The sequence below is a fragment of the Ursus americanus genome, chromosome 19 (genome assembly GCF_024610735.1).
Source record: "Ursus americanus isolate L20-20 chromosome 19, mUrsAme1.1.p, whole genome shotgun sequence".
NCBI lineage: Eukaryota > Metazoa > Chordata > Mammalia > Carnivora > Ursidae > Ursus > Ursus americanus.
Genome location: NC_142145.1, coordinates 57,358,077 through 57,373,559, shown reverse-complemented (window position 1 = coordinate 57,373,559; position 15,483 = coordinate 57,358,077). Strand labels below are relative to the sequence as shown.

Sequence of the window (15,483 nt, the reverse complement as noted above, 5' to 3'; positions counted from 1 at the left end):
ATATAGTTTAAAAGCATAGTCATGTAATATTTAGTTTGTCGTAGACAATATGTAAATCTTAAAATAATCTCAACCTGCATTATAAATCAATTTTTCTTTAGTATGAAACTTCTGTTTCTTAAAAAGTAAATATTTTCAAAATTCTGCAGAGGTCTCAAGTGTTCTGGGAGTATTAAATGAGGCAGCTTATTCTATTAAAACAAAACAGTTAAAAAATATGATCAACTTTTGTAGTCATGTGGCTTATGACTGGTTAGTTCCTGTCACAATTAAAAGTTAACATCAGAAGCTGGAAAACAGTTATAATAACATCCAGTTCAATTATTTGTCCCTTTATATTTTGCATGGCAATTTTAACATACTAGCACCTAGCTAGTTGAATGAATGGGTATGTGCATAGTAAAACGTTACAGATATATATAAACTTTGCAGTGCTTTTTGCTTACAAATTAACATTGCTGTCCTGCGTTGCTTTTTGCAGCTTTTATCCATGACCCAAGATGACTACAAACCATCTGATGTTAGTATATTCTTAGAATTATCATCTATGCTTGTGTAAGTGGTGTGGAAGTGATACAAATGGAATTAGCTCCTTTCAGTATATTTTAATGATCTATAAAATTTCCCTAAGTTTTTGAATATTTTTCTTGTAGAAATTATATAGGTTTATTGCTGTTATAACAATAATTCATATAATATGAGCTCGACTATAGTCATCCAGAATGTATTTAAACTTTTAAAAGCCACATTGGAGGGTTTTTAAAAGCATTTTGCTCTGCAGATAGCCCTATTACATAATTTGAATAGGAGGTCTTGCATGTTCATGGACACACACACACACACACACACACACACACACATTTATATTATAAAGCCAAAGAGAAAGGGAAAAAAACAAGAAATTGTACTTGGTGTACGAAGTGTTTCATCACAGAAATTGCAAGCTGGCAGCATCAGCAAAGATCCCCGAGGGGGTGCCAGCTAACCTGAGACTGTGTTAGTCTAGTCATCTGCAGAGCTGCACTGGGTTGTGGGCAGGGTGAGGAGGGGCCAAGGCAGGGGTGCTCTGGCTGGGGCCTGGGAAAGGTTGAGAGTTCCAATAGCTGGAGGGAGGGCTGGGAGGAGAGTTCATAAGAACAGAGGCTGGAGAGGAGATCAACCAGATCAGGAATCCTCAGGCAGCCTTTTCCAGGGTTTACACTTGGTACTGAGAACAGAGGGTGCCTTGCATGGTGTTTAGCAGAAGCACGAGAAGATCAGTGGGACCACTCTGGAAAATAGATGTGAACAGAGGAATGTACACAATTCGTTTTGCTAAAGTGGGTGATTGGCGGCCTTGTTCAGCTCGCAGTCAGCTCTTCACTGTAGAGCTCTGCCTAGCTAGCATAAGGCAAGGAGGCAGTGTGTCCACACTGAAAACCGGAGCCGCTGTCACAGGTGTGCCTTTGCCCCGCGCTCCCCTGCCAGGGCCTGCTGGTGACCGTGAACGGCAATCCTGTAGACTACCACACCATCCACCCCAGTCTGCCCATAGAGAACGGCCCTGCCAAAGCCGACCTGTACTCCACCCCGCAGTACCGGTGGGAGCCCTCCGAAGACTCCTCAGGTAAGGAGCCCTCTCTGCTGCTTTGCCTCCTCTCAGGCATCCACCCGGCGTCTCTTTGTGTCCCATCGTTTATTGTGTGGGTTCTATTTTTCTAACCAAGGTGTTGTCTTCCATGGTCAGTATCATGAAGCTCATTTCCTTCAGTTCTGTATTTTGCCCCAGCATATTGCAATGGGTAGTTTATCCTTCTATACAAAATAAATGGTATAATTGGGGCAAATTTTGAAAAATAAAAGGTAAAAAAATATTTTAAACATGGCAACTTATTTATGCTGCTAAATCTATGTGTATATGTGTGTTGTGTTCTTTCTAGAATTTGATATTGTAATTATGGCCAGTTTTTCTGGTTAATGGATGAATGTTTTCAGAAAGAGTTCTTCTTGTCTAGTAAAAAAAAAAAGGAGGGGAGGGAGGGTCAAAACTTGTACTAGGCCTTTTTTTGTCGTTTCTCTCAGTTTATTATGTTGAAGGGAAACAGGCGGTTACTAGAGATGACAAATTGGTGACTGTGACTTGGGTTGTGTTTTGTTTTGTTGGCCGCCGCAGTATTTTCTAAAGTGAAAGAAAGTAACCAACATTTTAAAAGTGCAGCTCTGACTGAGATATGGAAGTTTCTGGGATCCCTTGAACAATGTGAATATCTGGCAACACTAGTGCCCCTCATTCCTGCAAAGCAAATGTTGACTGAACCGCTGTTGTCACTGCCCTGACAGAGACCATGCCTGTCACCAATTCATAGAGCCAGAATTAACTAAGTTTACTATTGGGGGGGGGGGGGAGACAGACTACATGCAGGTGTTTTCTTAAACGTAGAGTTGTTACCCATGATCCTACCTTGAGTAAAGGGCCAGCAACTGAGCAACTATCCAGCCTTCATTATTGATACATTGAGCTTAATGTATTTTTTTCATAATTCTTTATGAAAATGAAAAACTACAATTGTGATGTTCTGTGTAATCAGCATGCCCTGCAGTTGCCCCTGACCTGGCATCCACTGAGCAGTACAAAGGTTTAGTCACACTCTGCAGCCTTCCTCAGTAAGGTCTGAGTTCAGGTCCCTAGGCCAGCAGCCCTGCCCATCCTCCCAGCCCCAGGTAACACCTGCCGGCTCCATGGAGCACCAGACTCCATGAGTTAATACCTGTTTCTGCTTCCGACATACATGTGTTTTTTGTAAGTTGGGCTTAAACCAAGGTTTTCACTTATCGAATAGCTCAAAGAAGTACCGTACTTTCTAAAATGTGCTCTTCAATGTTTTGCCATCAGAATCACAAAGGGTGGGCCCAAAAACCAGCATTTGCGACTTCTAGAGGTTGAAACACTCAGGTCACAGCCAGGTATCTTTTCTATTCTTTTCTCTTTATGACTTAACATAAAGAGAAATTAACAGAATTTGGCTGCTAACAGGGCAAACTCACACATTCTCACATCATAATTTGAACTTTCAAAGGTAAAACAAAAGCTGGAAAGTTATTTTTTAAATTTGAATCCATATATGCAGGTAGCATTACAACCAGATGTATAGCACCAGGAACTGTAAAATGCGTCAGACTCAGTTTTTTCCTCACTATCTCCAGCCTGTGGACTTCCCCTTAAAGACCCCAGTCCCAGCATTGGAGGGGTGGGGGGCAGTGGGCTTCTGCACAAGCAAATACCACCACCTCACTTAGAGGGAGGCTCACTTCTGGAGGCTGCGCAAGGTGCTGTGCACGCTGGGTTTTTTGGTGGTTTATGTTTCCTCTTCATGGTGCATAGCCACTCCCTGATGTGACCTGCTCACATGTAGCCCATTTAATTCGAGCAGGAGGACAGAAAGGACATTTCACATAAGTGTGCCACTCATTACTTCATCTTTGAAATCAAATTAGTTTTCCTGACATGTGGGAGAGGGTCCTGAGGAGAAATCCTTCTCTCACCACTATGCCAGTATTGTCCCATTGCTGGTCCTCTTCTCCTCAGCCCTCCACACTTTCTCCTGCTTTTGATGTGATATTTCCGTCCTTAGTATGACTTTCCTGCTTCAGCATGACCTAAAAGGAAACTATGGGCTACTGAGCTCATGCAGACAAAGTCGTTGGTCAGTTGGTTGCTTGATTGGCTTTCTGCACCTTGACTATATCGTACTCCAGATACTGTTTGTGTTAGTTATCAATTACAGAATAACAAATTACTCCCAAACCCAGTGGCTTAAAACATTTGCTGTCACAGTTTCTGTGGTGCAGGGATTGGTTGTGACTAGGATGGGCTTCTCTGGCTCAAGGTCTCCATGAGGTTGTAGATAAGCCGCTGGCTCATGCTGTGGTCTCATCTGAAGGCTCGCCTGAGGAGAATCTGCTTTCACACCCACCCACGTACTTATTGACTGGCCTTAAGGTCTTCCTGAGTGCTCACCAGAGACACCAGTTCCTTGCCACCTGGGCCTCTTCTCAGGGCAGTTTACAACGTGACAGCTGGCTTCTCTCAGAATGAGCAAGAAAATGAGAGAAAGTGCCCAAGGCAGAAGCCACAATCTCTTTAGACTTAATCTTGGAAGTCATATTTCATCCCTCCTATTTGTTAGCAGCTCATCAGAGGTCCCACCCACACTCAAGGGGAGAGAACTACACAAAGGCATGAACATCAGGAGGTAGGGAGAATTGAGAAACATCTTAGAGGCTACCTTCCACACTCTCTTAAATGGAAATTTTCTTTCTGGGATTTCTGAGTGCAGGATTCCATTACACTGACCAGGCAGCACTTACTGAATCTGTTTGAATTCTGAGGGCTTTGTTAGTTGGAAATAATCTCTGAAGTCTTAAATAAAAGTCTCTGCTAAAACCATGTATGTGCTGTAGTGCTGGGGACATTTATCCAGAATTTATGTATTAGCATTAAGTTATATATAAATTATTTCTCTATCTAGAAAAGAAAGAAGAAGATGAGGATGAGAAGGAGGAATTTGAGGAGGAAAGGAGCCGTGAGGAGAAACGAAGTGTTAAAGTTCATGCCATGGTCTCTGTGTTCCAGTTTATTATGAAACAAAGTTACATCTGTGCCCTTATTGCCATGATGGTATGTATGAAAGGGGACTGCAAGCATGCTCGACAAATGCCCCACCATCCTCTTGTGGCTGGCACAAATATCTAATCTTCCTAATGTCTTTGCTGTGAATGGTTGGTTATGTTTATTTCTCCTCGGCTCTTCATACTACAGATTTCAAAATCGTGCTGTGATCTATTTAACCTCCTTTTAAATATTAATACGTTTCTCTCAAATTAGCCTGTCAAATGAGACTGTTCCCTATTTTGCCAGTTTAAAAAGATCTATTGGTGGTGCACCTAGGTGGCTCAGTTGGCTAAGCATCCAACTCTTGATTTCAGCTCAGGTCGTGATCTCAAGGTTGTGAGATCGAGCCCCGTGTCAGGCTCTGCACTGAGTGTGGAGCCTGCTTAAGATTCTCTCTCTCCCTCTGCCCTCCTCCTACTCTCTCTCTCCCTCTCTAAAATAATAATAATAATAATAATAATTTTTTTAAAAAAAATAAAGGATCTATTGCATAGTTTTTCTGTGTGGTATTGAAGGTGTCCAAGATTAACATAGACTGCTTTTATTTCCTTCAGACAGTGAGGGTTACATTCACATCTTACCCTAAATTTGAGTGAGACTTTACTCCACTTTAGCTGCAATAAATTTTTACCGGTATGATCATCAAGCAACTAGAGTTCGCAAGAGCTTTTCTGATTGTGAGCGCTCAGTTGATGCATGTTTATACTCACTTCTAGGTATGTCTTCCATCTCCAGCATCACAACTTCAAAAAAAATAGTCCTTTGGCCTGGAGATAGAAGATAAAAGAAAGTCTAATTTGTAACCTTCCTAAAAATAAGCTTGTTTTGGAAAACACTTATCTAACACAAAACTCTTCCATATTGGGGCACCCGAGTGTCTCAATTGGTTGGGCATCTGCCTTTGGCTCAGGTCATAGTCCTGGTGTCCTGGGATCGAGCCCCGCATTGGGCTCCCTGCTCAGCGGGGAGCCTTCTTCTCCCACTCTCTCTGCTGTTTCCCTCCATTGTGCTCTCTGGCTCTCTCTGTCAAATAAATAAATAAAATCCTTTAAAAAAATGAATAACTCTTCCATATGTTGTGGTCAATTGTGAGATCCCATGACCACTTTGATGATAAAAAATGAAAATATTCTATACCCCTATGGTGAAAATACCTAAACAATATTTCTCCAGGCACTCCCTCAAGATTTCCAAATGCACCTGCATGTTTAGTCAACTTCAGCTTCTAGTAAGGACAACTGCACATCTGAGAGAGGGCTAGCAAAGAGAAAGCTCTTTGGAATTAAAGATGGCTCACTTAGTAATTGGAAACTCTATTCTTTAAATAATATAATTCTGTGCTCTTGGTACTTTTTGACCTTTTTGATCTTTTGATATATGAACCTCTAATTTAAACTGTAACAAAATTCTAATTTTAAAATATCAAATATAAATGCAATTTACAATTCTGATTCTAAACTCAAAAGAGTATATATACACTTTTCTTCTCTCTTCCTAAAAATAAGCCAGTTAAGTTTGCTCTTTTTTTTTTCCAAGATTTTATTTATTTGAGAGAGAGTGTGCACAAGTGTGGGGGGGAAGCAGAGGGAGAAGGAGAAGCAGACTCCCCACTGATCAGGGAACCTGATGCAGGGGGACCCTGAGATCATGACCCAAGCTGAAGGCAGATGCTTGACCAACTGAGCCACTCAGGTGCCCCTAGTTTGGTCTTCTTTGTAAAGAAATAGAGCTTTTTAAAAAAATTTGGAATACACATTTTGCTACTTAGTAGAAAAAAATCTATTGTAAAAACAGCATAACAGAGCAGATCCTTCATTAAAGATGTGCCCTTGTCTGGTGCCATTTTCATTGTTCAAACGGAGCCATAATATTAATATTTCTAAGAGTGCCTGCCTTCCATGGAAGCACCCCACTGCAGCAGATTTTTAATCACAGACAGAAGGGGCAGTCCAGAGGAGCCAAGTCTGTTAGAATGATACATATTTATTCAAGACTACAAAGTACGAATTTACTACACTATCAGACAATCTGGAAACTGAACATAATGCAGAAGCATCCCAACTACCACGACTGAAAGGCATAGGTGACTTAGACACTAAAAAGGAAAGAGGTTTAAAAAAATCCTCATAACTTGTTTTTCTTCCTCTATCACCCTCACCTTCCCAAGAATAGTGTGCTGGGTGGTGAGGGGGAAAAATCTGTTAGAATGATAATATCTCTGAAGATTATTCTCCTGGGTGATGTGCAAAAAATGGCAGTCACACCTCCATTTCATACTGGGATAAATGTGTTAAATACACTACTTAATCCAAATGCAAAAGCTTTAAATGTTACCTAACTTTTGATAAATGATATTTCCAAGAAATTGTATTTTCATGAAAATAATTCAGCCTTGCTAATAGTTATCAGTCACTAATCTAATTTTAATAAAAGCAATTTTAATTTCCAGTTTATGTTTATCATATGTTTCAACCAAAAATTTTAAATAACTCACCACTTAAAAAGTAAGTTAGCTGCCCTTCAGGACAAATTTGCAAATTGCTGAGGGGAAATATTTGTTCCATGCTGACTTCATTTATCTTAATATTTATCTATTTTCCAGAAGCAAAAGAGAATTGTAAATCATTTTAGACTTTACAACTAACTCTTGGTAATTCATGATATTCAGGAATACAATTGATTTCAATTAGCATCAAACATATCTAGAAAATGCTTTTAAACGTCTTTTTACAAAGATTTAGTATCAAAGATCACGGTAAGAAAGGATGGATTTCGGGAAGTTAGTAATAGTCTTGAGCCTGATTTATGTATTGTTCCGGTAGCTGCCCTTTGAGATACATTTCTGATTCTTTGCAAGTTTCATGTGAATAGAAGGAGATATATCATTTGTCCAGAGTCGGATGGCTCTTCAGTCCTACCCCTTACAGAAACTGATTGTTTGGAATGAGCAGAAGCCAAAGACACAACTTCCTTGTGTAAATATTCTAATTTCTGCGGTGTACATCTTCTTGGATCGTCCCAGAGTGATCTCTGAGGCCTGACTTGTGTGCTTACCCTAGTGATACCCACATTTCCATTTCAGAGCAGAGCTATGGCCACATTTACCTGGCACTCTTAAATAACTTAAATCACTCCGAAGCTAGTTTGGAAAAAGAAGGGATAAAGCACTTACAGTTGCTTCTAATACTGTAAAGTAGGGTGAAGATGAAGACTTTTATACCTAAAGGGAAAAAAATTTGGAAAGAAGACACCCGTGCCCTTGGCTCTGTTCCCTGCAGGAAGTTATAAAACAATGTTCTTCTCAGCAAGATCAGTCTTTTCTTCAGTTCGTCCCTATGCCCCAGGCTGGGACGTCTCTCCATGATTTCACCACTCTCTCTTCTCCCTGGACTGAATATTATTGCCATTTTCCTTTTAGATAACTTCTGACTTAGCAGAGTGGGGGACTCTACGTTGTACTCATCGCCGTTGTGTTGTCTCTTCCCTTCTCCCTTGAGGCTTGGAGCATCACCTATCACAGCTGGTTGACTTTTGTGTTGTTGATTTGGTCATGCACGCTTTGGATGATTCGCAACAGAAGAAAATATGCCATGATCAGCTCTCCTTTCATGGTTGTCTATGGAAATCTGTTGCTGATACTACAGTATATATGGAGTTTTGAACTTCCTGAAATTAAAAAAGTCCCAGGATTTTTGGAAAAGAAAGAGCCAGGAGAACTTGCCTCAAAGGTAAGTGAATAGGAAAATAAGAAAACAAAACATTGGGGGCGCCTGGGTAGCGCAGTCGTTAAAGCGTCTGCCTTCGGCTCAGGGCGTGATCCTGGCGTACCGGGATCGAGTCCCACATCAGGCTCCTCCACTGGGAGCCTGCTTCTTCCTCTCCCACTCCCCCTGCTGTGTTCCCTCTCTCACTGGCTGTCTCTCTGTCACATAAATAAATAAAATCTTTAAAAAAAAAAAAAAAAAAGAAAACAAAACATTGAAACAAATCCACAATAATCATGATAAGCATATCCAAGCACAGACTTACTCACATGGGTTTCACATATTCAGTGCTTCACAAAAATGAATAGATTAAAAACTCTAAGGAATAATGTATATTGCTTAGCGGTCTCTATAATTTAAACTCGAATAAATATTACACTGTGCTTTTAGATTGTACTTAAAATAACAAGGCTTTCCACTGAAAGGAAAAATATAGTCTGTTATATTTTAATGTCAATTACAGTATAGTAGAAATAACATGGGGAAATAGGAAAATACAGTGTAAAATGTATCCAAGGGTTTGAGGGCTTTCTTTGATCTCCATTTTCAAAACAGGCTGAACACATTGCTGTTATAGATAATCACCGATTACTAGTAAAAACATTTTCCTTCAATTATGCCTTAAAAAATATTGTTAGCAGCAAAAATTAAGTATGGCACTTATTTTTTTTCCTTCTGCAGATTATATGATATACCTTCATTTGTAGTGACAAGGTCCATGATCTTTCAGTACTCATTATTTTCATGGTCCATTTTAATAGCTTTTACTTCAGAAGATTATATGTCCCAACGTTTCTGTTGTGTGGACAGCATGGCAGACTCTAAAGACACATGCCTATTGGGTTGATGACATTGTGCTAAGACAGTGAAAGCAGTCCTGAGACAATACTCCATGAGCCTTGAACACCTTTCTCCTCTAGGCAGAGAATCACTCTCTGAGAGAGACATCAATTTACATCACATGAAACGCACCTTTCCTGAGAGCAAGCACCTTTCTTACAGGTTACCAGACACCCCGTATCCAAGGCAACCAGGCATGAATGGGGTGCTAGTAGATACCAAGGGTTAGTTCTCATAACAGACTTTTAGTGAAGGCTGTTGGGGTAAAGGAAAAACTCTTAACAGGTGAATAGTGATGACAGAAATTAGATCATAATCCCCTGAGTTCACAGACCATGGCAACTTTCTTCCTTTCTCTCTCAAACCGCACTCCATGCTGACAGTCCCACAGAATATTTTCACTGACAAGTCACCTTTGTCTCACACTCTTCCCTCTCCTTCTCTCCCTCCCTGACTTTCCCCTTAAACACACACCCAAAACTGGTAAGTTAGTCTTTACTTTTTAAGAGAAATTCAAAACCTCATCTTCTGACTATGCAAATCAGTTTCAGCCTGACTTGGAATATTGGTGAGACATCTGAAAATGTATGCCAGCTAACTGGTTGAACTACCTCCTGTCTAATCGAAAATGAGCAGCTCTGGGGCGCCTTGGTGGCTCAGTTGTTTAAGCATCTGCCTTTGGCTCAGGTCATGATCCCAGGGTCCTGAGATTGAGCGCCTGGTCAGGCTCCCTGCTCAGTGGGGAATCGCTTCTCTCTCTCCCTCCTCCCCTCCCCCTACTCGTGCTCTCACTCTCTCGCTCTCTCTCTAAAGTAAAATTAAATTAAATTAAATTAAATTAAATTAAATTAAATTAAATAACAGTTCTTGGGGTAGGGGGACATTTTTGGGAAAATAATTGTAAAAAAAACTCAGTGTAATTCTGGAGAAAATAGGGTCCGCACTTATATTTTAATGTACCCAGGAGCTTAAAAAAATGCAAGGCTCTATTATAGATAACAACACAACCCAAGATCATAAAATCTCTATCATGGTGACATTTGTCAAAGTACATTATTAAACACACTGCCGAGTACTGAATGGGTCACTGTGATGGAAAATGAGAGAAGGAAAGAATATGTCTCTGGTCCTCAGAGGTCTGACTAATCTGGGGGAGCCAGACTCAGCTCCTAGGTAGCATCCTTTAGCTGCTAGAGTGTCTTCCCCACTCCATCAAACTACACCAACCATGCCTTCCAAACGGGCTTGTAAATCACACCTTTTCCAGGAAGGGTGCCCCATTTGCTCCTGAGTATTCCTAAGCTCTTTAGACATGCATTAGAGAAACAGATTTATTTCCCAAATTGCAGCTATAGTTCAATTTTTTGTGACTCCCAGAAGTTTAATGCTAGGTTTTCAGAAGTGTAGGCACTCTGGTTCTTGATTTCCATAGGCCTTAAACATGTTGTCCCAGGCTTATTGGGACTGGTTGATGCTGAAGGCAAAGGAGAAGTGGATGTTTACGGATCGTCAAGTGGGCAGTTACTCAAAGTAAAATTGAGCCATTCATTGCCCTATTTATTTTTTTCATGTCTTTGGCTAATATTTATTAAAATCCTACTACAAACCACAATGAGATGCCACTTCAAACTCACCAGGATGGCTAGAATCAAAAAGATAGACGAGGGGCACCTGAGTGTCTCAAGAGGTTAAGCATCTGCCTTAGGTTTAGGTCATGATCTCAGGGTCCTGGGATCGAGCCCTGCATCAGACTCCCTGCTCAGTGGGGCGTCTGCTTCTACTCCTCCCTCCCCCAACTCCTTCTGTCTCACTCACCCTCTCTCAAATAAATAAATAAAGTCTTTAAAAAAACAAGGCAGATAATAATAAGTATTAGTGAGGACATGGAGAAATTAGAACCCCATAGACTGCTGGGGGGCATGGAAAATGCTGCTTTGGAAAACAGTCTGTCAGTTCCTCCAAAAGTGAAACATAGAATTGCCATAAGACCCAGCAATTCCACTCCTAGGTATTATGCCCAAGAGAACTGAAAACCTATGTCCACACAAAAACCTGCACATGAATGCTCATAGTGGTGTTATTCATAATAGCCTCAAAAAAATGTAACACCCTAAATGCCCATCAACTGAGAAATGAAATGTTGTCTGTCCGTACAATGGAATATCATCAATAATAAAAGAAGTGAGATGCTAGCACATGCTGCAGCAGGAATAAACCTTGAAAATATCATGACACAAATAAAAGAAGCCACCGACCAAAGGATATTTAGTAAGTAATTCCATTTATATACTATGTCCGGATTGGGCAGTCTGTAGGGGCAGAAAGTACATTGGTGGTTGGCCAGTGCTGAGGTGAGCTGAGATGGGGTCACTGCTCTGGGGCTTCTTTTGGGCTGATGAGAATATTCTACAATTGACTGCACAACTCTGTGACTTTACTAACAACCACCGAGTCGCACACTCTAAATGGGGAAATTGTACGGCAGTAAAGCTAACATGAAATAACTACGATGTGCCAGGCCCTGTATTCCCTGAAGTAAGAGCTCCCCAAAACACCAGTTTTTTTGTTTTTTCCTAGCCCTCAACAAAACCTTAATATACAAGTATGGGCACTTAGAACAATTCTTCCTTCAGCTTTGGGAGATGAATGGGATATTCAAGGGTTCTGTTTTCCGGGATGAAACCTTCTTCCCATCTGTGGAATTCTTTATCCCAAGGAACATTGCAGAGTCAACGAGTATTATGGAAGAAGTATGTCTTCCTGTTGCAGTTGTGCTTATGTCACAGTTGGGACAGGGAAGCAAGGACTAGCACCTCCGGGTCTGAGACCAGTTGCCAAAGCTGACTTCCGGCCCAGATGGAAGTAGTTTGGGCTGTCGGGACACCTCCCCTGGGCCCCGGCGCCCTGCCGGATGTCCTCCTGGCCGTCGACATGCTTGCTGGTGTCTTCAGCAAAGGGGATTCCAAAGCCAGTGACTTTCAGGTGAAACCCAGTGGCTGCCCGACGCTGTCTCAGACAGAGAGGCTTATTTGTTGTGTTTCCGCTGAAGCCTGGAGAAAACATTGTGTATGTTGAATTGTATTTACACTTCAAATGGGTGTCTTAATTCTTGTTTTGCTAATTCTCTACTTTCAGATACTTTTCACCATTACTTTTTGGCTCTTGCTGAGGCAGCACCTCACCGAGCAAAAAGCTCTTCAAGAAAAGGAAGCGCTTTTATCTGAGATCAAAATCGGAAGTCAGGAAAACGAAGAAAAAGGTAAGTTAGTGTGACTAGAGAGTTTTGTGCTCTGCAGAATTACAAAGAGAGGGCACCCCACATACATCAGAAAGCCTCTGTGCTTCAGACCAGATAAAAGCCGAGTGTTAACCTGGAGTGATGGAAAACCGTGGGGACGATTTAGTGCGAACGCGGGAGCTCACGAGGAGCTTTTGAAAACGCACTGTCATTTGATCCTCACAAAACTGATTCCCACTTAAGGGAAGAAGAAACAGGTTCGGAGAAGGTAAATGGTTTATCCAAGGTCACACTTTCAGAGACATGAAACGATCAGAATTTGAAATTGATATAGTCGTTTTAATTTGTGTTATTGTCGTGGGCAGGGACCCCTTATTCACAGGGGATGCATTCCAAGACCCCAGTGGATGCCTGACACTGCAGATAGTACTGAACCCTAATGATACTGTGTCGTTTCCTGTACATCCATGCCTATGATAAAGTTTAATTTATAAATTAAGCACGGTAAGATGTGAACAACTAATAGTAAGATAGAACTAATATGATAATACATGGTAATAAAAGTTATGTGAATGTGGTCTCCCTGTCGCTCAAAATATCTTCTCGTGCTGTACTCAGCCTTCTAGTGACGCTGTGAGTTGAGAAAATGCCTACGCAATGAGATGAACTGAATGACGTAGGCAGGTGACACGGCATTAGACTGTTATTGACCTTCTGACCATGTGTCAGGAGGAGGGTCATCTGCTTCCGGACTGTGGTTGACCCCAGGTAGCTGAAACAGTGGAAAGCAAAACCATGGAATGGAGCCAGGGGAACTATTGTACTTAACTTTTCTAGATTGTGCAATATTTAAAGCTATCATTGGATACTGGAAATGAAATTAGGTATTATAAAAAGATGAGCATAAAATATTACCAGGTTCATATCTTTTAAACTATATTTCAGGAAGGTTATGAAACTTGATTATGATTCATTATAAATGCTGCCTTGTTAGTGGAACAGTTTGAAATCATTCAAATCACAGAGTAACACATAGAACATTTGCTTCCATGCCCCCACCACACCCAGTCGGAGTTGGGCTCCAGGCGGGGAACCAGCTAAGTGTAACAGCACAGTCTTCTATTTTGAAGATGATGAGCAAGATATACAAATGGAAGGAGAGGCCGAAGAGAAGGAGGAAGAGGAAGCCAAGGAAGAGAAGCAAGAGAGAAGGAAGGAAGAGGAAGAGGAAGAGGAAGAAGACGATGACCAGGACATCATGAAAGTGCTGGGCAATCTGGTGGTGGCCATGTTCATCAAGTACTGGATATACGTCTGTGGAGGAATGTTCTTCTTCGTCAGCTTCGAGGGTAAAATTGTGATGTACAAAATCATCTACATGGTGCTGTTTCTGTTCTGTGTGGCCTTGTATCAGGTAGGTAAACCATTGTCCTCTGTTTTTTTAATCCTGGTAGCCGCCCCAGGAATACATGGAAACTTCCTTTGACAAGATTCTAAATGACTGTAATCCCATGAACATGTTACCTACTGTGATCAAGGCAGTTCAAACATTACATATTAAGAAGGAAAGGGGAAATGACTATCTTCAGCTTATTCGTTATTTTAAAATTTGGGGCCCTTAAAAAGTAAAAAAAACAAAAGAGTTCATGAGTTTTTCAAAACTTCTTGATTAAAAAAAAAACCCTAATTATATGCATTTTTGAATAGTCATTGAAGAACAGTGGCTGGATAATCTAAACTATGGATGATATCTAGTTCACTTGTACTTCAGACTTTAGAATCAGAAAACTGTGTATGTGTATACTTATCTATATGCATGGTGCATGAACTGCTTTAGTATTTTATTCATTAGAATTTATAGACGATCCCACTAAAATGAGTTGGCCTCTCTACCAATTCAGCCCTAACTTACAGAAAAGTGATAGCTCAGTCATAGAAACAAGTGCAACGGGACACCCTTCTTGCAGGCAAACAACAGAGCACATAAAGCAACTACACTAATTCACCTGCAGAGTTAAAAGGATCTCAGCTGAAACTGATAAAGTTTTGAAATACTTTTAAATACTGAAATTTCAAAACGGAGGCAATTTTTCTCCCAGCAATAACTACCATGATGGCAACATTGACCATATCATTCCTTGAACGGCTCCTATAGACTAGCTTATAAATATGATGAGTGCATCCTCTTATCAGCGCTCAAAGTAGGTACGTACAGAGGAAGAAAGGGAAGCTCAAAATGGTCTAGCAACTTACCCAAAAATGTAGTTAGCAACTATCATAGTACTGAGACTCCAGTCCAGATCCAGCCAACTCTATGAAGAATAGAGCCTCAAAAACAAAAAGTGAAATCCATTTGATTTTTTAGTATTTGTCAATATCATCACCCACCATACTCAAATAAACCAGATGCCTTTGTAAGGTTTTTTAAATCGGTTCTTTTTTCTTGTTTGTTTTTTAACATCTGATTCACAGGTGCACTATGAATGGTGGAGGCGAATCCTAAAATACTTTTGGATGTCTGTGGTTATTTACACTATGCTGGTGCTTATCTTTATATACACATATCAGTTTGAGAACTTCCCAGGCTTGTGGCAAAATATGACTGGACTGAAAAAAGAAAAGTAAGAAATTTGGTGTAAAATCGGCTGTGAAAATGACAAACGGGATGAAGACTTGCATGCATATTGTTCGAACATATTTAGGGAAGGTTTTAGTAAAACATGATGTCATCAGTGTCATTCTGTGGTCTCTCTGCCAAGTCCTGGACTTGACACGTAGAGTACGTACTTAATGAATATTGACTGAAAAGTTCATTTTCAGCCCCATTTTTAAAATTTCTGTTTCACGTGAAATACCTGCTTAGTCCTTCACCAGCCATGCCTTCTACTTTCCAAACTGAAGCTCAGTTCAGCAGTTGAGTTGATTCATAGGCTATAACATAAAGTAGCAGCCTCTCCTCATTTATGTAGCTGGTGCGAAGATTCTAAGGA

The 15,483-nt window shown here is 40.7% G+C and overlaps 1 protein-coding gene across 5 annotated transcripts in view; it reads left to right on the top strand.

Annotated features, from left to right (window-relative positions):
* The window catches only part of PIEZO2 (piezo type mechanosensitive ion channel component 2), a 450,496-nt gene that overhangs the window by 332,474 nt on the left and 102,539 nt on the right, over positions 1 to 15,483 (top strand). For 3 of the 5 annotated variants that reach the window (XR_006778951.2, XM_045793886.2, XM_045793889.2), the window contains exons 10-16: positions 482 to 520; positions 1,468 to 1,606; positions 4,509 to 4,657; positions 8,149 to 8,379; positions 12,391 to 12,514; positions 13,624 to 13,907; positions 14,966 to 15,114. Coding sequence is in view for 4 of the 5 variants with exons in the window: in XM_045793886.2 (XP_045649842.2) it covers positions 482 to 520; positions 1,468 to 1,606; positions 4,509 to 4,657; positions 8,149 to 8,379; positions 12,391 to 12,514; positions 13,624 to 13,907; positions 14,966 to 15,114 (1,115 nt within the window). In the remaining variant the exon portion in view is untranslated. The remainder of the gene's footprint in view (positions 1 to 481; positions 521 to 1,467; positions 1,607 to 4,508; positions 4,658 to 8,148; positions 8,380 to 12,390; positions 12,515 to 13,623; positions 13,908 to 14,965; positions 15,115 to 15,483) is intronic. The other 2 variants (XM_045793888.2, XM_045793887.2) reach the window with 1 other exon arrangement.